This window comes from Rhipicephalus microplus, chromosome X (assembly GCF_043290135.1).
Source record: "Rhipicephalus microplus isolate Deutch F79 chromosome X, USDA_Rmic, whole genome shotgun sequence".
NCBI lineage: Eukaryota > Metazoa > Arthropoda > Arachnida > Ixodida > Ixodidae > Rhipicephalus > Rhipicephalus microplus.
The window spans coordinates 229,556,039-229,578,878 of NC_134710.1; the positions used below are offsets into that span (position 1 = coordinate 229,556,039).

At 46.4% G+C, this 22,840-nt stretch overlaps 1 protein-coding gene and 1 long non-coding RNA gene across 3 annotated transcripts in view; one reads left to right on the plus strand and one right to left on the minus strand.

Moving 5' to 3' along the window:
- Abl (tyrosine-protein kinase Abl) overlaps positions 1-22,840 on the minus strand; it is an 88,189-nt gene that overhangs the window by 11,172 nt on the left and 54,177 nt on the right. For both annotated transcript variants that reach the window (XM_037435970.2, XM_075878748.1), the window contains exons 8-10: positions 21,991-22,080; positions 12,681-12,800; positions 3,715-4,154 (exon numbers count right to left, since the gene is read on the minus strand). In XM_037435970.2, the coding sequence (XP_037291867.1) occupies positions 3,715-4,154; positions 12,681-12,800; positions 21,991-22,080 (650 nt within the window). The remainder of the gene's footprint in view (positions 1-3,714; positions 4,155-12,680; positions 12,801-21,990; positions 22,081-22,840) is intronic.
- Positions 13,423-17,968, plus strand: LOC142776010 (uncharacterized). Its single transcript, XR_012887229.1, has 2 exons — positions 13,423-14,652; positions 17,651-17,968. It is a non-coding gene; the product is annotated as an uncharacterized LOC142776010 (long non-coding RNA).

Here is a 22,840-nt window from a genome sequence, read left to right on the forward strand (position 1 = left end):
GTAACGTGAATATTATCACAAATAAACAATGTTTGCAGTCACTTTTCGTTTTGTTCTGGATTTTTAATTTATAGTTCTTGTTGCGTGCTCATATAATTTGCCATGGAGAAGCAAAAAAAAAAAAAAAAAAGAGTTGGCCGGTATGGTTTTATTAGACAGCTGTTCCAGCTAGGTCAAGGCCTAAGAACTGCGAGTGTGTTTTGCGCAGCACTTCCCGTGTTTCTCCGATTAATTGCTCTTACTTTCAGCGATTGAACTTTGGGACGTGGAACGTGGTTTTCGTCAGCCCAGTATACACACCTCGCAAACCTCATACGTAAATTTGTGTACCTGTTCACTTTAGTCACAATTAAACTTTATATAAAACGACTCAGTGGTAAACTTTGCGATTTTCTTAACACATGCGTGGTGCTTGCTTACACGATAATATTGGGACGCATTTTTTTCTTCTTTCAGCAAGCGCTGCACTTTTTCGCATTTTAAATGATGGTGCGGCACTTGGGCATGCAATCGTTCTATCATAATTTAATATCGACCTGCCCGATGAGCGTCGCTGTTTATTGTTTGCGTGCAAACACTTGCTGTTTCTTGTTCAGTGAAAGCATCTTGTGAAGCTGCAACATCCAAATCTGTTTCGTTGGTCTCCGCTTTTCGCTTCCTTGATGTTTGACGTAGCGGCCCAACTCGTGAAGCAGGATCTTTGCGAGGCTTCTATGCACTTGAAATCATGTAGGAAAGATAGTTCTCGAAAAGAGAAGGCCCGCGCGCAGTCAGTAATAAGTTTTCTGATGCGGAACGCAGGCACATAGTCTTCATCGCGCAAATGTCTGCTGTATACGACTGTCCATGCAGACTTGTCGTTGATGATGGGGTTGTCTCTCGCAATATTCTTTTGTCACTTGGCGCACAGCTCAGTATTGTTTGGGAATTGGTGAGAAGGAACACCGGGTGTTTTCCCCGAACGGGACTTGCAATACGGCACCACGGTGATCGAATGGCCGTGGCGAAATACAGCAATCCACCTTCACGCAGCTAATATATATCCATGTGCGTAATGCGCACACTGAAGGTTGTGCGACTGCCTTCTGTAGACTGAACACTTACTTAGACTGAACACTGACAAAGCACTGAATGAAATGCAGCCGTGGTGGGTAAATCTCAGAAAAAAGCAAGCGACACTAGAGAAAAGGCAATCCACAACAACCTGCTTGTAGCAATAAGCCAGAAGAGAATTTATACAGATTTTTCAGAAAAACAGCTGCTTACTAGCCGAAAAGTTGTAATGTTGTCAATTCATATTTCTAAACACGTTGTTCAAGAACTAGAAAGATAATGCAGAACTCATTTGCACTACAGTTTTAGTTCCGGGGCAAGCGGCTTGCGAGAGCAAGCAGCTGCGTACTTCATTCGCATTCTTCATGGACGTGGCTTGCAGAACAAAGGAATGCAAAAGGGCTTAGGGTCTCCGGAATCAATATTTCCAGGTGGTGTTAATACCTTAACAATGCACACCACCAGTCTCTGTGTGTGCCGTCCGAAGACGTTAATCGGCAGCAAGGGCTCTATCTCTTTTTTTTACTTTCTCCTTATACGCAGTTCTTTAGCCATTAGATATACAACACGTGTTTGTGTTTAAAAGAGTTGTCAGTGTGCAGACAGCAGCTATTAGCACTGAAAACACTCCATATGTATTTGGAAAATAAAGAAAAATAGAAAATATCCAGAAAAGGGAAGGCGCGCTCGTCCTTCCATGAGAGACCTTTCTTAATTGCGACGTCGCTGTCCGACAAGACCATGGTCCAAAGGTGTTTAGTGCCCTCTGCTTGCAGAACAGATGCAGCACTGTTTATCTTTCTCTAATCATTGCCAGTGCTTTATGCCTCCTTGATGCCTCTCATCAGCCGATTCTTCCGCATTTTCACTGAGTTTCAGCTTGTATTATCCACGAGCATATACGTACCTACTTTAGGCGGCAAGCCGTCTGGTGAATTAGTTTTCTTTTAGCAGACGATCCTCCCTCTATCCTCGATTTCTTTAACAATCCCCCTCTCCATCTTCGTCAAGAACCCTTATTCTATGGTTTCACATAAAAAAAACTCCTTTGTGCCGTGTGTGCGGCGCAGAAGGTGCAATGTCAGCGTCGCTGCACCCCTACGGCCAACGGGTGGCGAAACATACTCAGAAACTCTCCCATCGTATTCGTGACGGGTGAAAAGGCTGCAAGGAAAGAAGCGTGCGCAGGTGCAGTCTAGCCCCGCCGTGTTATAATGAACCTCTATATAATGAATTCCTCTATATAACGAAGTTTTTCTATTTCACCCCGTTACTCCATATAAGCACAAGTATTTGCGACCCCTATGTAACAAAGTAACAGCGGAAGACATCCTTCATATAACAAATTTTCTCTAGGAATTCAGTCTAGAAATTTGTCTAGGAATTTTGCCCCGGATTTCGTCATTTTCACACGAGAATGCATCTTCCACGGTTCTCCACTGCCGATAAAACGCAAAGCGGCAGTGGCAGGCAAGGCATGCTCGTGACCCCCGTGATTCTCACGCGAGAGCAAGCACTTTCGCGTGGGCGTGCGCGAGGCAGGCAGGTGGGTCTGCGCCCCATGGGCCAGCCTTGCCATTGGTTTTTCCACCACGGGCAGATGTGCAGATATGCCCTCCCCCTCCCTCTAAACCAAAAAACAGAAAACTACTTGTGCGTTGGCAGTGCCACGCTTTTGGTCTTTTGGTTAGCAGCACATATGTGGGGCTGCGCTGCATATGGAGGGTGCTTCACCGAATAGTTTTTCGCAGTATCCGTGCCTTTCGCTCTTCATTTTCGATGCGGTGTACGCCTGCATGATTTCACTGCGCGCATTGTGTGGCCCCCGACGACGTTCAGCCTTGCTTTTTTTTTTTTATAATGCAGACAACCATGTTGTCACTACTGAGAGGATGTCAGCTTAGGCACTAAGAGAAACTCTCCGAGACCACAGTGACAACAACAGATCCTCGGAGGTCGACTAGCCACGTGCTTCCATCCTGCGCCACACCGCAAGTTTGTGGGACCATAGCTTTCGCGATTAGTGGATTAGCTCTGGCAACAACACTATGACGTGTTGAATGTAATGTAATGAATGTGAAATCAACAAATCGTAACGTTATACAAGGTAAGACTGGCAGCCAACTTTTTTGGATACAATATCGGGGAACTCCTACAAAACACTGGTGTAAGCACATGAGGCGCAATGATGCTTGCCAAGATAGCACGCGTGCCAGTGATAGCGACCGCGCCCTTAATATCAAAGTTCATTGTTGCTACTAAGCTCATCGTGGCCCATTGAGCCGAAAATTCATAAATGAGCTAATATAGTAAACTTAAGCGCAGTTGGCACAAGTTGCACTTGGATTGGTGCCTCAAAGTGCAACAAAATAACACACCACCGAGTACATCATGAGCAAATAAAACTAATGACAACATGCTCGTAGCAACCTTAAGTTAGGCCAATATTCAGTCAACCCCAATATAGTAAAATTTAGAAAAAAAAACTACAAGTTGAAAACTAGAATAGTTCCCTTGGCTTTTTATATTGTCCTTAGCTCACTGTGCTGTGAAGAAAGACTGTAGAATACAAAGACACTGCTGCATGCTTACATGTCAGAATTGTTTTCTAAATAATTAAGTCCAAAGAACTGAAAACTTTCACTGCTAGAATAGTTCTACCTTTTTTGCCTGCTTTGTAGACAAGGCCACATTTGCATCTTTCCCAGTCCTCTGCGGCTGCAAGTTGGGAGGATAAGTGCGTGCTTTCCTCAGCTTTTGTGGCTTGGTGTTGAGCAGCTGCTGGGAGACGTCTGGTACACTTGTTGTAGAATGCAGCTCAGACTCCTCCGTGTCAGGAGTTGACTGTTTGGCCTCAGGACCACTGCAGTCACCTGCTGTTTCAAACACCCGCTCCAGGCCTCCATTGTTAAGTTCTTCTTCATCCCCGTCTTCATCATCAGGATTGCGGTCTTGGTAGGTGCTGTCACGAAATGAGCTGGTGCGTTTTGGAGGAACAGGGGCTTGCTTGCTGCGAGGACCAGGCCGGCGCAGTTGTACCGTGCTCGATTTTACCTGCAGCAGGCCTTGGCTTGGCTTGCTCGGCACCACCGCCTGGTTACCTGGGCGTGCCAGCATCTCGGTTATCTTCCTCAGAATTCCAAAAGAATAGGCAGCTTTGAATGGACAGCTTATCTGTGCAATTTAAAGGAATAAAGGTACTTTGGTGTTACCACTACATTTTAATAGCTAAGGATCAGTCATCTTTCAAAAGCACTGCAGTCATCCTGAAGTCTGTCATGTATACATTCATGCCAGATGGTAATGAAAGTTGCTTAAAAAAGAGAGAGAGAACTATATTGGCAAATGAACAGAAGCAGTCTTTATATGAATGACGTGGTGTATGGCACTTGAAGTACAGTAGAAACTCGATTTAACGAAGTGATGAGGACGCTCAAATTATGAGAAATCAGATATTTCGTAAAATAGGTAAAGCAGTTTTTTCCTCGCTCAAAATATAATATTGTAACCTAGCAGCACCTAAAACCTACAGCAGCATTGTTTCTCTCAGCAACTGAAGCCTGTGCATTTGAAAATTGATTGATATGTAGGGTTTAACATTTCAAAACCACCATAAGATTATGAGAGACGCCGTAGTGGAGGGCTCCGGAAATTTCAACCACCTGGGGTTCTTTAACGTGCACCCAAATCTGAGCACACGGGCATACAACATTTCCGTCTCCATAGGAAATGCAGCCGCCGCAGCCGGGTTTCGAATCCGCGACCTGCGGGTCAGCAGCCGAGTACCTTAGCCACTAGACCACCGCGGCGGGGCGGTGCATTTGAAAATTGAAAAATGCCAGCCCCAGCCGGCCCAGACGTACAAAGGACGACACATCCTGGTGATACAGGCCAAGTAGACACAGTTAAACCTGCTTATAACAAACCTCCATGTAACAAATTCCTCGATATAATAAAGTATTTCCGTACCCCGCCGTTGCTCCATAGAATCACATGTATTTGCGACCTCTATGTAACAAATTGACAGCGGGAGACAACCTTGATATAACGAATTTTCCCCACGGACAATCTAGGAATTTTGCTTCGAATTTTGGCATTTCGGTATGAACATGCATCGTTCGCAGGTGCCCTGCCGCTGCCGAAACGGCGGCGGCGCACAAGGTGAGAGCGAGCGCTCATTATTGCGCACAGGTGAGCCTGCACCCCACGAGCTGGCGTTGCCGCCGTTCTCGCTGCCGCGGTCGCATGTGCAGGTGTTCGCTCCCTCCACTCTAAACTAAATAAAAAAAAAACTACTTTTGCACATTGACAGTGACAAGCTTTCAGTTAACGTCATAAGTGGGGCCACGCTGCATATGGACGGTGCTTTACCGAATAATTTGCATTGGGTTTGCAAAAAGCCTGCAGGAGCGGATTGACCTGCATTTTTGTCAATGCGGCCAGTTCACGAACCAAAATTTCGATTTCAAGGAAATTTTCATGACAACCGTACAAACGGAAGAAACGTTCCAAATTTGGGAGTCTCCAGGACAATCCGGGAGACTTGGCAAGTATGGGATTCAACACGTTTCCTTTTAACCAACTTGAGAAAGCGCTCGTGTCGCCATCACTCATCATCATCATATACAGTCGAGCCCGCTTATAACGAACTTGAGCGTGATGCGGCATCCATTTGCTGTATCCTGAAGTTCGTAAATGAAACACATCTTTTAAAAAAATTTGCGAGGGAAAACACAAACTTTTTTGCCCCAAAATGTCCGTGATGCACGTGTTTCCAAAAGCAGAAGCCATAAGGACAGTTTCGAGTTCATTTAAAACGGCAGGGTAATCGTTCGCCGAGGCCCGTGGCGTAAGCTGCATGAGGCACTGGCTCCAAAGTTTCATCATTCTCGCAGTCCGATTCCTCCAAATCGCTCTCGTAACGTACTTCATTCACAATGCCCCGATCCGTGCACGGTTCTGCAGTGTCGGCATTATCATCGGCCGCAATTAAACCATCGCAACAGATGTTCCACCCGCTCTCCCAAGTCGGAGTCGACGACGCGCTGCCAGAAATCGCCGCAGATGACGCGCCGCGCTCGTAGACCGCGTGCCTGTGTAGTAATCTGATCGTGCATCCGGTGCGGCCGCTCGTTCGGAAGTTTCAGGCTCGGCATCGGGCCGGACATCGACGAAGTCGGTCTCGCGAAAACATTTTCGCGTGCATGTAGCCATCACCGCCGCCCACGAAATATTCACCATCTCCACAGCTGAATACCGAGACACCCGAAGCGGCAAGTTGGCTGCCAGGTGGTCAACAGCTGTGAGCAAGCACTCCACAATGCGGCACCTAACGCGCGGATTAGGCCCAAGCCAAGCGGTCACACTTTCAACGTTTTGTTGAGCGGCAGGAAAAAGCGTGCTAGTCCTCCCGTCAACCATCATGACCACACACGCACACCAAGAGCGAGCAAGACGCGCACACACGACACATGCCAGAACGCGTGGAACAGCTCTGGGTCCGCTTCTAGTCAGAAAATGAAACTAATTCAAGCCAGCGTGGTGGGCGTTGCGGAGCGGTGGAAACGGCGAAGGAGTTTGTGATCAAGAGAGGAGAGCAGACTTGCAAGAGAAGGGCAAGGAGTTGCGATAAAGAGAGGAGAGGATGCTCTGGGAGGGTGACCTTGAAAACCAAAACACACTGGAAGGAGGCAGGTTGGGTAGCTTGCTTGAAAGGTCCGCGAAACTCGCACGTAGAAAAACTTGGAAAGAGTGCCTGCGCGCGCAGAAGTCAAATCATGGCCTCCTGGATCCGTGCGCGCGGCCGTGTTCGAAGAATTGGCGGCCGTGGTAAAACAATAATTTTGTTTCGCCGGCGGGTTTGCGTGACCTCACGAACTTCGATATTTCGCGATTCGTTTCGTGCAAATTAACAGCTATTTCGCGCTTCTGGACGCGCAGGGAAGGCATGCTGAGCTGAGTGCGAAGTGAGCGAGAACAAGTCCTAAACACGAAATGAATCGCAGATTACCAGAGTCGATGGGGTAGCATACGCGCGTGCACTAGACGCAGACGATCGGATACAGTCGGTGGCCGACGATGTTGGCAAATGGTCTGGTCACTCCAGGCCGGCGACGCCAACAACAGCACCAGCAATCAAAAACAGGGTAGATGGCCTACCCATCTTCGGAAGATCGGTGGCAGTGTGAAAACACGGGCCTCGTCTGGCGAATGCGGGGTGTTCAGAGTAGCGGTGGGACAAAGGACGGAGGGGTGCGTAACAAAAAGCAGTCGGGGCATGGAGGAAGGAAACAGCTTTCCTTTCTCCATGCGTTGGGGAGAGCGGCAACTGTAGGGTTGCGGAGGCAGGGTCGTCGTTTAAGGGGGGACGTGCCTTTGACAATGAACTTTCTTGTTTCTGGTCGGATGATGATGAAAATTGGCACAGACACTTGGCAAGAACGGCCTCACCGTGCATCCATAAAAATTTCGAGGCGATAGCACAAATACTTAATGAGAGACAAATTATTTTTCAATTGAACCTCGTGGAGGGGCTGGAGGATTCATAAAATGACAGAAAAAGTTGGTAATTACTGTATGCACAGCCAAATGTATCTTGAAGGGGGCTGCGTTCTCAAAATAATTTTTTTTTTGCAACATTAAACTTGTAGTTAACGTTTTCTCCAGCGACACTGCAATGAGCACATTTGCACTACAAACAAGAAACCCTATAAAAAATTCTTTAAGGAGTGAAATGAAAAACTAAGATCGCAGCCCCCTGAAGCACAGTTCGAGGAGCGTTACAAAATAAACGGAATCAAAATCTGCACAGTGGTTGCCCAGATATCTGCTCCACGAGCTTAGCATAATGCCAAAAAAAAAAAAAAAAAAAAAACAGTAGTGAGAAAACTGCATTTAAAGTTTCAACTTCTTTTTAAGTCTAGAACACCTAAAGATTGTGATCTTAGGTTTGTCTTGTGATATTTGACTTCTCAGATATCTGGTCTCTGACCAGTGCGCCTTGGTTGCCCTTTTTTTCCCCCATAACCTCCTTTTCATGTTTTACAAACAACAAGTATGGATTTCAAACCTAGTCCTTTGTTTGAAGGAGTGGTGTGGTAGGCATAACAGAAAAGACCGTAATTGAATAAGACTATATACTGAAATAATTCTTGTGGTGACAATGTAATTACCATAATTAAGTACTTGATTAGAAATAATCACTGAACATTTATTTATTTGGAGAGAGGTTTTTTGCATCAGAAAAATTAATCACACCATGACAGCTTATGCCTTCTTTCCAAATAAGAAAGTTATGGGCAGAAGACTGGTGGCACAGGAATTTTTAGCTGTATAATTAATGACACGAAACGGGCATATAAAAATTCGTGCCTCTGATTCATACATGCTCTTTTGCCACTCTAGCCGTGAAATGCATCATCATACAGCCGGTGGCGGAAACGCTAATCTACGAGGTTTTCATTGCCTCAGAATATTCATAGACTTTCGTGGCGATACCAAGCACGGCTCCAAGCACGTCTCAATTGCATCACAAAACCTTATTGACAGCACTCCATATGACCGTGGAGTGCGCGGCCGCGTGGACAGTGCAGCCGGCGCGTAATGCACTTGCCGGCGGCGTTTGGTGACGATGCGCGAAATGTGTAAGTACGATGACAAAAAATCGGCGCGCACTGCGCTTGGCATCACATTTTCGAGCGACGATGCGTGAAACTACTAGCCACTGTTCCGAGCAATCCTTGGCAGTGAGAGTGGGGGGGTGACAAGCTTGACTGTGTGGTCCGCTGCCAATGCGTAAAATGCCTGAACATAGTTCAGGCATTTTACGGAGTGATGTGCTTCATTTCTTGCGAAGAAGCACGTCGCCAAGAGTGCGCTAGCGTGTCGTTCCTGCCCGCAGTCTCACTCTCAGCAGAGTTAGGGCTAAAGACGACTCCGATGACGCGCCGCGCTCGTAGACCGCGTGCCTGTGTAGTAATCTGATCGTGCATCCGGTGCGGCCGCTCGTAGTAAACTGATCGTGCCGCCGCTTACAGCTTCGTTGCTTGCGAAGAAGCACGTCGCCACGAGTGCGCTAGTGCGTCGTTCCTGCCCGCCGTCTCACTGTCGGCGGAGTTAGGGCTAAAAACAACTCCGATGACGCGTCACGCTCGTAGACCGCGCAACCGCTCGTAGTAACCCGATCGCGCATCCGCTTACGGCTCTTAACTAACGCGTAATTATATCCTAAGTGATCATCGAGCCACGAAAACGTAATGAAGTAGCGATTTTCGAGAGCTATGTCCTCGCGACGCACAAGCAGCAGACGACGATCTCCCGGAGCGAGCATCGGGCCAATGGCAAGGCGAGCTGGGGCAACATGGCGGCCACACCCAATCAAGGGCCTCGAAACGACCTTCAAACATTTGCTTGTTGTGCGCTTGTTTTTAGAGGGAGGAGCCAACTGAGGCGGGAAAGTTAAACACGGAAAATGCTCTTTCCTATGAGCCCAAGAAGCCGGCTCCTGGCCCCGCCATCGCGAAGCAATAATTTTTCGAAAATTGCTGTTTTCTCGCGATTTCCAGAAATAGTTTTGCTATTTGGGTGGGTGAAACGAATTTTCCGAAGCACATCTGCGCGGTTTTCAGTGTAGATACTTTGGAATCAGATAGAAAAAGGGTTTCAGAAACTGAAAACTTGATTTTCGAAAAATCGATTTTTTTGCCATTTTTCGCTATCCCAAAGCCGCGTCCCCCCTTAACAATAAAAATGTATGGGCACCTCGCCCATGCCTGATCGGTGGTCCAAATTGGTTTCCCGGGAAGTCGGCAGACCGCTGACTTCGTTCGCTGTAACCGATCAGCGGCGCTCGGAGACGTTCAATGTAAGTGCGATTTTGTGCCATTGAACCAATGTATATTTTCACGGTCACACAGATATTGTTCATTTATTTAAGTGGGGCCATTATATGTGGGCTCGACTGTACCATGGCATGCTGTTTTGTTTACGTTGCACAAGTCTATGTTGCGTGCGGTATGTTTGCTCCGAGCAGCTTCTCATGTGCTTTTATTTTATGTTATTAAGGCCCGCGGTTTGGCAAGGCATTAAAAACACCTTTGAGATTTTTATTAGGCTCTACTTCAAATAATTTCGCTCGTGGTTGTCCTACAAAAACTTCGTCGAAGTGGAATCGCAGCCGTGAAAAAGTTCCTACTGGAGGGAATGAAAAAAATCTTCATTGTGGTGAAAATTTCATTGAAGAAGACTTCGTTATGGCGGGATTCGACTGCAGTGCACATGATTAGTGCACAATGACATGCAGATGTGCACTGCAGACAAGCAGCGAGACCAACGGCTTCTTTATTGCCTAAGCAGTCTTCACACAAATCTGCAATAAACTGCCCTGACAGTACCGTAATTACTCGAATCTAACGCGCACCTTTTTTCCGGTTAAGCGAGTTCATAAGTCACATGCGCGTTAGAATCGAGTACGAACAAAAAAATTACGGTCAATCTATTGCCATTGGCAAATCCAAAATGGCCGCCCCCTACGTGCGTCGGCATGGCGCGTCGGCCATTTCTGCCTATGTGTTTCCCATGTGCGACACTTCGTACGTGTGCTGAGCAGTTCGTCATCTAGTAGTGCATTAGCATCGACGGCGTGGAAGGGCCGACTCCAAAAACTCGAGTGCACCACGATGCCGCTTTTAAAAGAAAAGTCATCGCATGTGCAGAAACGGACGGAAATCGGGCCACATCGCGGTCGTTCGGAGTTCCCAAAACGTGCATGCGGGACCGGCGGAAACAAAAGCAGAAGATTGTCGACAGCGAAGCTTCACGCAAAGGCTTCAGTGGACCACAGCAAGGTCGGTTTCCGCAAATAAAGAGCTGCTCGGCGAGTATGTGCTTGAGCAGCGAGCGGCACAGCGGCCCGTGACGACAGAACTGCTCCAAGTGCGGGCTATGCAATTAGTCTTAGAAAAAGGTCTAATGCGGAGCCAGTTTAAAGCGAGCAGGTGCTGGCTAACTAACTTTATGAAGAGGAAAGGCTTTTCCCTCCGAAGGGGAACATGCATATGCGAAAAGTTTTGCAGTGGAGTACGATGAAAAGCTTCGCAGTTTTCAGAGGTTCGTCCTAAACTTGCGGCGCAACAACGGCTACCTGCTTGGGCAAATCGGGAATGCTGGTCAGACGCCTCTTTACTTCGACATGCCTGGCACCACAACCGTCGAGAAGAACGGGGTGAAGCAAGTTCGCGTGCTGACATCGGTCTACGGTAAAACTACAGTGACGGCAATGCTCTGTTACACGTCAGATGGGCACAAGCTTCGCCCGTACCTCATATTTAAATGGAAGACGCTCCCGAAAGGAGTCGTTTTTTCGAGTGGTGTGATCGTGCGGGCCAGCGAGAAAAATGGGTGCGCGTTGCAATCGATGTCTTACGTTTTTTTTTTTTTTTTTTTCGCGGTGGAAATCGGGTGCGCGTTACAATCGAGGGCGCGGTAGAATCGAGTAAATACAGTATTCCTGAATTTCTCCACAACCTTTGTTTTCAGGTTCGCTCCGTGCAAGTAGAGAGTTGCCTTTTGTCCACTTTTAATTTCTTCCACATCACACAGGTTTATAAGATACATGCCCTGCGGAGCAATTCTTGTTTTTAAAGACGATGGTCTTTTTTGGGGGCCTTCGACGCAAAAAGTTTGGTCTGTCTGTCTGTCTGTACATTTGTCTGTCCGCCGTTAACGGTACCCTAAATGGCACCAGACGATACCCCAAACGGCCGACCCCATCCGCAGCGCGCACCAATATTGCTGAAGATTCAGCGTTCATACTTGTGCGATTGTCAATTAAAAAGCAATTATTCCGCATATCTGAGGCACCATAACAACACGTGAATATTCTGTATGTGCGTCTTTTACAAGAAAAGGCATACATAAGTAATTCCAAGGACCGTAGCATTTATCACGCTGCGCTGACCATGCAACGCTTGCACGAAAAGGCAAGTGTTTCCAACGTTTGCTAAGACAACGCAGTGGTGGCACCTACCTGTCGCCTTGCATTCTACACTTTATCACCTCCGAGACGGGCGCGCAAGCCGCGCATCTCATTTTCCAAGATAAATGCCAGATAGCGCTCATGTCTCCTGTGTGACGTGACCCGATGCGCTCGTTCGCCTCCGCTGCACGCTCGAGGCACTCTAACGCAGCGCCTCCAGAATATCATTCATTGATTTTCTTGCGCAGAAAATCAAATTAACGTTTTGTTCACTCTCTCCAGATGCAAGACTATCATCATCCTTGGACCACATTTGCCACAGTGTAACATGCAGATACAGGTCCATTTTTTATACAAGGTGTCTCTTATAAGCAGGGTAACACGTTCACATTTTCTCACCAACCCCAATCTTAAGGGGGGCACATACTCATTTTTCTGTTACATCAGTTTCTCTTCTAAAGGGGTTCAACTGTAATCACTATAAATAACTTGTTTAAGCTTTCCTTGGTTTGATTGTCTGTTGGTTCTAATTAAAAGGGTGTTTGACAAAAAAAAGCCCTTAAATTCCCATTTTTAAGTAATGAAAGCATTTAAAAATCACTACTGCCATTTAATGTGTCTTGGTGGTCATATATGTGCTGAGCACACTTACTTGTTTCTGGCGCTTTATTTTCTTGATCATCATCAGCCATGGTTCCAATTGTTGGTGAGCTCCCCGGATGCTTTTTGTACGCCATAGCTGGTGACTGCTTCTCCAGTTGTCGCTCCACCTCTAAAAGAAAAAAAAAAATATTCAAAAGTAAGAAGCCTGTGTTTGCACTTAGCACACACCTCAATCATCCAACAATTGAGAGCAAAATAAAGGGCTCTATTTTACATGATGGTAGTTATAGCGTGAGAACTGAACGACGACAAAAGGACAAGGTCATCGTTCTGTTCTCACGTTATAACTATCATCATGTCATACCAACTAGCCCAAACTGCCACAATTCTATTTTACAACTGTTCTTTTCCAGTGAAACTGTATAAAACTCACCCAATCACAAACACGCGCCTAGGAAACCCCCTGGCACCCTCTAGGGAGTGGCAGAGGCAACTAATGCATTACAGTGGGAAAACCTTCGGTACTGGAGCTGAGGTTTGGACCGCACCCCTTCCCTTCTGCTGCATTTACTCTAATCTAGTGTGGCTTGATATCTAATGAACACTCAATTTTTGTACGTTCAATATAGAAGAATAGTTAAATACAATGTTGCCAGATCTTTTATAATAAAGCTGCCCCACTATAGCAGGAAACTGGGCCTGTTGGTGCATCATGGTAAAAGATGATGAATAGCACAACAGTGTCAACATATCGTCATTCGTTCTATTCTTCATCCTTTACTACGGGATGCCCCTATGCTGTCATGAGAGAAAAAAAAAGTAAAAAGACAAGCAGAAGTGAACTTCACAAAGCGTGAAATTCTCCGAGCAGTTCTCGTCCTGTGATCCCGTTTTTTTTATTTTAAAGGTGTCCTAAATTTCATTCCCAAGTAATCATTGCATGACCTCGGTATCGTAGTTTATTGCCTTATGAATCAATTCCTGGACAAATTTCTTGAATCTGTTAAAAAACGCGCGGAGTTACAAGAATTTGTCGTGCGCTTTAAGTGCTATCTCTCTCCTCTTGTCCCGAAGTCATGAGAAGCTACAAAGGGAGGAATGGTATGGGGGAAAGAAGTTACTGTGAAAAGAGAAAAATAGGTTGAACTTAAAAAAAGACAAGGCAATGAAAAGTCGACCTTCGTCTTATATACCAGTCATTGGCAGAAAAAAAAAAAGTGGAAGTCTCGCGAAAATAGCCTCCACTGCCATTTTGAGCGTCAGCAGCGGCGCCGTTAGGCAAGGCACGGCCTGGAGTGTTCTAGCAACGCCATTTTGCCTCTGTTATCTACTGTCAGTCTGCTGTCTTCTCTATTTCCTTCAGAAATGGGTGCTAGTCGACGGCAGTTTATGATAGCCTTTAAGAAAAAAGTTAGAGTATGCTGAAGCACACAGCAACCTAGAAGCACAACAAGAATTCGGTGCATTGCAGAAAAGCGTCCGATACTAGAGAAGCCAAAAGCAGCACATCACACCTCATAGCAACAACAACAAAAAACTTTTGTTTCGTGGAAAGATTGCAGTGCAACCCGAACTGGAAACGCCACTCGCCGAATTCGTCCGGGAGCTACATGCAAGGTCGCTACCCGTAACAGCGGAGTGCATACGCGTGAAAGCTCTCGTGATAGCGTGCGACTCTGGGCTTACGAGAGTGCAATTTACAACATCCCCATTGTGGGTGCGCAGACTTGTGAAACTGAAGGGCTTTGCACTGAGGCGGCGTACTCCAGTCTTTCCGCAAATGCTGCATCAGTAACGCATTGAGTGGAATGGAGGACGATGCACTCTGGGGTGTTACTGATGAAAAACAGACGTCGTCGGACTTAAGTTCGGACAGCACTTTGTGGCCTTCTGGCGTTTAACTACATAAGAATAGTGTCCAAAAAAGAACCAATGTCAAAACAGTGCAGCTGGTTGTGTCGTGTACAGTAAAACCTCGTTCATTCGAAGTTACTGGGGCCACAAGAAAGCTTCGAATTAAGGTGGGACGCGGCACTTCGGGACCGAAAATCAGCCAAAAAATCGAGTTTTCGCGGACCTTCTTTTCGCGTTCCCGACATCATTGCACACCTATTTACAAAATTTCATAGCCGAATACCATCAACTTTTATCGTTATTCAACTTTAAAAAACCGAAAACGGGCGTCATGCCCTTTAAATTGAGGGCGAATAGCGCAGGTTTCGGCTCTACGATACGCGGGAACTACGCGCTCAATCGGCGCCATTTTGGTCTTGTTTGAAAGAACGCGTTTTCAGCTGTTTTTTTTATTCAGTAAGCAACATTGAGCGTTTCCCCGGCTCGAAAAACGGGGCCTCAAAGACGAAGAGCCGCGCTCACTGCCATTGGCTAAACGGCGCACGTGACTGAAATGGCGCTTTCCGGTTGGCTGGAAGCTTGCGGCTTGCGCCTGCATACGCGACCCGACGCCATTTTGAAAGGGTTACCGCTGTGACGCCTCGAAATCGGCAGAGCACTCTGAAGCTTCTGATCGTATCGCCATGCCTGGAAACGCAAAAAAGTATCGGACCGTGCACGCATTTGGTCGCAGGAAACGCAAAGGTCGTGGGAGAAAGTCTACGAAGTCATCAGAGCCCCTGGTTGACTCCGACGAACGATGTGTCGACGCTCCGCGGCCGTTCAGCGATGGTGCGACCGAGCGCGTTGCCTCCGACGACGATGACGATGAAGCGAACTCTGGACGACTACGAATCGACGCCAAGGTGGTGACAAACGCCGAAGTTGAAGAAAATCATGCCCGGGAGAAAGCGACGCTCGACCGGCTTTCATCGGCGCCAGCAACTGCACGGAAAATTGACTTTTTCACCGCGAGTTGTAGCGAGGCAACCGCACAGGACTCGGACCACGCTGCTCCTTATCTGCTTATGCATCTAGATATCCTAAACGCGATAATGGGTGCCTTGTGTTGCAAAGCCTGCCACGGACCGGCTACGATCGTCAGAGGGGATCGGGACTACGGACTTGCCGTGAAAGTGCTAGTGCAGTGTGAAAGGTGCGGCGAGATCGCGAATGAATGGACTTCGCCCCGCGCGAACGGCACGGAAACGTGCAATCCGTTTGAAGTAAATCTTCTCGCTTCGAGGGCGATGGTGGCTACCGGCAACGGCCAAACGAAAATGAATGATATTTTCGCAACAATGGGCATCTCACACCGCGGTATGCACCACAAGACGTTTCAGCGGCATTTGAAGAACACGCTGGCACCCGCTGCAACGCGAGCGGCTGAGTCCGCTATGAGCGAATGTGCGGAAAAGGTTAGAACAATTTATGATGACTTGTGCTTCGGCCACCGGGGCAATATTGCCGTTAGCTACGACGGCACGTGGAAGACGCGAGGCCATTCTTCCCACATCGGCGTGGGCACAGTTATCGAATTATTTAGTGGCTACGTGTTGGACTACGTCGTTCTTTCCAACTTTTGCCTAGGCTGCGAGGTGGGCCCAAAGCCTAGTAGTGAGGGCTATCAAGAATGGAAGGCTAACCACAAATGCCAAAAAAATACGAACAGCAAAGCGGGGCAAATGGAAGTGGAGGCGGCTCTAATTCTATTTCAGAGGTCGCTTGAACGCCATGGCCTGCGCTACACAACTATGCTGTCTGATGGAGACTCTAGGACATTTTGCGCCATACAAGACGCCAAGGTGTATGGTTACATTGACGTGCAGAAGGAAGACTGTATTAATCATGTACAGAAACGGATGGGCACCGCATTGAGAAACCTGGTGCAGAAACAAAAGTGCGATGGGAAAAGAGGCCTTGGTGGGAAAGGCAGGCTCACAGGTGAGCTGATCACCAGGCTGAGCACATATTATGGCCGGGCTCTGAAATCGTATGAAGGTGATGTGGGCGAGATGCAAAAGGCTGTGATGGCCACATACCGCCACGTCACTTCCACTGATGAATGCTCGGACCACAGTCTGTGCCCAGCTGGTGAAACTTCATGGTGTCGGCACAATGCCGCAAAAGCAAAGGGTGAGCCCGACCCCAGGCATGCCTACAATCTACCGAAAGACGTGGCAGAGGCATTACTACCGGTTTATACCCGGCTTTCGGAAAGAGCCCTGCTTCAGAGGTGCGAACGCGGCAAAACGCAGAACTCCAACGAGAGCCTACATTCGGTAATCTGGAGCACCATGCGTCCCTGTTCGCTGTTGAAGCAGCTGTTGCAGAAGCAGTGCTGCGCTTCAACACGGGCAATTTGAATTCTGCAACGGCAATCTTAGGTGAAATGGACATGAATGCGACAAGTACTGGTGCCAGGAGAGCGAGAGAAAAAGACCACCGTCGCAGCATTGTCTCCAACAAGAAAAGAACAGCCTCATTGGAACTCCGGAAGCTAGTGAAGAGGAGGCATGAGCACAGAATGCATTCAGACTATGCTTCTGGTGCGTTTTGAGGTTGTCTTGTTGCATCTTCTGCAATAAAAATGTGTGCCCACGTTTTTTCTCGATTTCTCAAAACGACAATTTTCATGTGCTTCCCATTATGCCGGAGCAATATCTCTTGTTCTATCTGGGTTATCATTACGATTTCTTTTTTGTTTCGAAGATAAATGCAGGGGATGTGTCGTACAGTAAGTTTTATTGTAATAATTTTTGGAGAAAATTCTCTAAATGGATCTTTTGTTTCAAGTGTAGATGGGGAAATTTTTCATGTCATATTCAACATCCCACAACTTTGCTTCGAAATAGCCCAGAACAATGATTTATACTTTATTGCACACTGTGAACATACCGAATTGGTTCTATAGGTTGCACATCAATATCCAAGTTACAGTTAATTAGCTAATTAGGCCTTAATTGAAATAGTCGCAGTTCATTATATCTTTAAAACTAATTGTCACAGCAAAAAAAGAATTAGATTTTTGAAATCAGCAGTAAAATCTACATAGGCTCTCCAAATTTGACTGAGGTACTCGCAAAAATAAAAGAGTTTTTGGAAGGTGTAGCGGCCCCCCTTAAGGGGAGATGCTACTCGAAAAACGATTTTCTTTAATAAGAGTCTGAATTTGACACAAATTGGCATGCTAATAGAGTTTTTTCTCCTCTTTTCAAATATGTCATTTATTTTCATGTAGATTGCTTGGTTTTCTTTCTGCAGGTCAGATACTGCAAAATTATGGCCATTGTTATGCAACAATTCTGACCTATAAAAATTTGAGATAAAGCATGCAGATATAGCTGACTATGATCCTTTGGAACTGTAGAGTGCAAAAAACTATATAAATTTTGTGTGTAAAAAGGTGAAATACAATAATAAAATAGAAAAATTTACTATGGCTCTAGTTGCCAAGGGCTTTCAATGTTATGTAACTTTTGAAAAACATAATCAAGCAGCACTGACAATCTGAATAGATAATTGCACTTTATGGGCCTTCATCATGCTATGTGCAAAATTTCATAGAGGTATGACAATTCTAAGTATACGAACTAGCGTGTATAAGAAGCACAGATCACACAAAACTGCAAAAGGAGAAAAACGCATTTGAAAGTTTGAAACCTTTTTTTTTTTTATCACAGAGTTGTTAGAAATGCATATTCTTTGGCCATAATGTTCAACAGAACTTTGAAAAGCACTGCAAGTTACTAGAACTGTCCTGAAGCATAGGTTGTGTCCTCACGGTCCTTGCGAGCACTCTCTTCTAGCCATGCCCTTTTCACTCCACGACGACGGTGGGCCCTTGCTTCTGCTGTCAGACGCTCGGACATTCTCTTGATGCGCCTCGCATCGCGGGAATCACTGAAAGTAACTAGATCTCTAGATGGCAGTATGTTGAGCTCTTTCAGGATGTGCTCGAAAGTAGCATGACCCTTGTTGAACCACAGGATTGCCATAGCTGCGGCAGCCTGGACAACCGTTCGGGAGACAAACTTAGTCTTGGGGCAAAGTAGCCAAATTTTGCTGTTCAGGGATTCCGATGCGTTCTGGGTTTTCCTTTTGATGCATCGAGCAAGGAGCTTCTCATCCTTTAGCCGCTTATAAATGGGCAAAACAGCCAATCCCTGTGCTTTTGTCAGGAGAGGTGTGTGGCGTGGTGCAGGTTCACCAAGTGCTTCAGCGCGTTGATGTTTGCACCACGACTCTGTTCCTGCAGGGCAAAACTTGTGGCTGCCAGCATTGTCAGTAGAGCATGAGTGGAAATACGAAGCCCATACTGCAGTGTACATATCCCGTACACTCCCCCTGTTGCTTGTTATGGCAATCTGATAGTATGTTTGGAGCTTCTGAATGGCTGGCTCTTTCATTTTCTGCCCTCGTGGTAATGGCACCCGCAGCTTCCGTAGTGCGGTGCCAAGTCTCTTGGCCACATGATTAGTGCAGTCTTCTTTTTCTATATTGACAGCACCATAGACTTTTGACTCTGCAACTGCACTATATGCTTTGCTGTCACCGTCACTCAAGAATGTCATGAAATGCAGTGGGGTGTCATAAGTCAATGTTCTCTGCCAAATGCGCATTGCAGTTTCCATTTCCATGGCATAGGAGGAACAGTCTGCATTTTTTTTTCACAGACTGGGCCATGGAATGCCTGCCACACTTCCTCGTCTGGGCCCATATCCTTGTGCCTACTGCATGTCAGGCAGCAATTTGATATGACCTCGAAGTCTAAGCAGAGGCCAGTATCTAAGGAGATAACTGCGCCAATCCCGTTGTGGCTTTTGTGGCCCCTCTTCTGTCAAGTGCCGTCGAACATAACAGCCACATCAGTTTCGCCTGCTACTTCTTTCGTCAACTCTCTGGATTGGCGCAAGTTTTCACTCACAGCTGCCATGGCAGTGGTGTGCACCTTCTTTGCTATCGAAAAAAATCCTCGGTGGTGCATTGGCTTTGGGAGTCCAATAATGGAGCAAAATCTCGACAATTGCTCATGCCCAATGCCGACAGCGCGTGCAGCCACTACCGCCTTCACATTTACAGCGAAACTATCTCCGGAGCTCCCACTGTCGTACCGTTGGCTCACTCGGCTGCTGCCGTCCGCCGTAACACGCAGTGACGTATAGGAGCACGAAAGAACAGTCGCTGAGCATTCGCTGTTTTCGCAATGAAGTTCGAGGAGCGACGAAAGTCCCTTGCGCTTTTCTGCCGGCTCCCGAACGGCAAGTTTTTGAATACCGCAAGCAGGGCATGCCGCACCTGCCACAAGTGCCGTCAGCAAGAGGGTGTCGCACAAAACTGTCGTTGCACAAACCTCATCGCGCTGTCTTTCGTCTTTTTCGAAGAAGCCGAGCTTCTTTTCCTAAGCACTGACGAAAGAAAGCGCAGCGTCAATCCCTTCATCGCAGCCACTGTCGCTCGCGCACTCGTCGATGCCGCCGTCAGGCCTAGCACACGTAGGCGCGTTCTCGTTCGTCGCCGTCGTTCGGGGCGCTTTACACCGCCTTCCCTTAAACTTGTGCTTCGTTCGAAACTTCTGCGGTCTCACGTTGCACTTTTTCGGGCTTGTCATCGCGGAAATATGCGTAGACGCGCAGAAAAGCAGACGGACCAAATGCCGATGGCCGCCACCAACACAGCTGACAATGACTCGGTAGCCAATGGCGATGCGGCTTAGGGTGCCGCGCGTTTCAAACCGCTCAAACCACGTGATAAAAAGGCCTCGGTTTTTTTTTTCTTTTTTTTTGCCCACGTACGAAACTGGCGGTCGTCGGAGCTGTAAGAAGAAGGCCGGACGCAACTTTCCCAACCGATCGCGATGGCGGGCGGCACTGCGACGGGGAGCAGCGCGCAGTCAAAGATGGCCAATATCGGCGCAAATTCACGAAATTTTGAGCCACCGCGATGCCTTCATACACATTTTTTTGCATTTTGCGGTTCGAATTTAGTTTTGAAATTTTCACAGATGAAAGAAGAAGGTTTGAAGATTACAATGCAATAAAAATCAGAAATACGAGAAATTTCGCTAAAAACACGATTTTTCGACTCGCATCTCCCCTTAAACGGGTTTTCAAATTCACAGAACATACAAAAAGTGGGATGCAAGGAACTTAGACTTATTCAAAGTATTCGGTGCTCATCATTTGCCTTGCCGGCTAGCTTGCGGCTGCAAAGGTTATGTTTTTCAGCAATACCTGGTCTTTATTTTGCCGCGAACATGGAGGAACGGTGGGCTTCACTGCTACCACCGGGAAAAAAAGAAAGAAAGAAAAAAAACGAGAATGTAACTGAAATGTCTGCCTGCAGAAAACAAGACATCTTCACTGCAATACAGTAGTGACACGCGGGCAGCATGTCACCTGCTCCTCGCTGCATCAGCACATCGTGATGCGACCATTCCCACATTCCTTCCATTATAATTATAAATTTAATAATGGCCAGTATAACGAAGCTCACGATGTGTTTTGGCTGGAAAAAATTATCTTTGAAACTTCTGAACTTAGTTTTCGAAGTAGGTGTTGCTGGCAAGAACTCCGCCAGCAATGCAAAGACAGAAATTGCTGGAGTAACCAGCAATTTGAGGTTCGCATACATCGCGATTTCCCCAAAGCTGTCCTTTACACTCGAACCTCATTATAACAAACTTCCATGTTACATAATAATAAGTTTGTTATATATGAAAATTCATTATAAAGGTTTATTCTTAACACTAAACATACTGTGAAACTGTTTCATTTACTTTGTTATAACCGATATTTCGTTATATCCAGATTCGTTATATCAAGGTTTGAGTGTATTAATTTCTTTACAATTCCAGAAAGAATAGGTAAACCATCACTCGCTGACGTTGCGAGAAACATGCAATAAGCTGCCCGCGTGTCACCACTGTGTTGCAGTGAAGCATGGCTCATTTTCCACAGGCGCATGTTTCGGTTGACCAGGAGACGGTTTTTTTCTTTTTTTCGCTGGAAGTAGCGAGACGTGTGCTTCAGCTGCCACTCATTAGTATCGATACGCTGCATTGCCTTGTGGCAATTAATAGCCGTCGTTTCCGCGGATTCGCGGCAAAATCGGGATCTGGAACTGGGAAATGGCACCCAAAGTTTTCTAATTAACCGGACTGGTGCTGGCCGCCGCTTCGAATTATTCACCGAAACTTACATTGCTAAATACGGGACTGCAGAAATCCTTCTAATTAAATGGAATTTCGTAATAATAGAGTTTGAATTAACGAGGTTTTACTGTATTTACTAAAGAAAGGGTGCACGGCGATACTCTGCGATATTTTAAAGTTTCTTTTTAGGAGATTCAAAGTTAAGGGGGTCGACTAATATTCTGGTCCTACCTATATTCCGGTTTTTATGGTATGTCAGTGCACATCATGAGCTTTGAAAGACTTGAAAAATTTCAATATTCGGAGCACAAACCTTCAGTAATGCTGGAATTCTGGAACATGTTTTCCAATGTGTTGTGTATTTCCTGGAATGTTGGACGGTCCGTGGTCTCCCATTGCCAGCCTGTAATATATATAGAGACAAACAAGAGCTACTAAACACACTGGGATGTAAAGAGGAGTACTACATCATACTGAAAACAAGAAGTAAAAAGTTACTTCAAAGAAAGAGGGCTACGAAAGGGAAAAAAAGGCAACCACCATTTTGTGGCATGAAGCGACAACAAAATCCGTACGAATTTATCCTAAAGAAAAAGGCTTTCGTTGCTGAAAAAATTCATCCTGGTCCGGTGATTGAAGCTAGGACTAACACCTTTCTGGGGCTGTCGCTCTACCAACTGAGCTAACCAGGAAGCTAGCGATTCGCAGCACGAGGCCAAATTCATCAACAGCTCGAAGCACAAGGACACTAGTAATGCAAATGAGTTCTGCGGAGACTTGCAAGGTGGCAGAAGGGTTAAAAAAGGTAAAATAGATAACCACCCGATTGTGGCACGAAGCCACAAGGACATACAGATTTGCTTTCAAGGAAGCCAAGGAAGTAAGGACTCGGAAGATGACGCAGGTTTCTGTGCCCACACAAAAATTTTGGTGCATTCGAGTGGGTGGAGCAACGCACTTTGCTTCTGTGTATTCTAAAGAAACAACCGCGAAACAAATTACGTCATCAACAATAATGTCGGGCCTTGCTCATAACGATAACTTATTGTATTCTAAAACCTTTTCAGCTTCCCTTCAAGAGGCTATAATAGGATAAATCGACCAAAAAAAGCTATTTTTACATTTCATAAATAAAAGATAATACATACACTGTGGAGCATGAC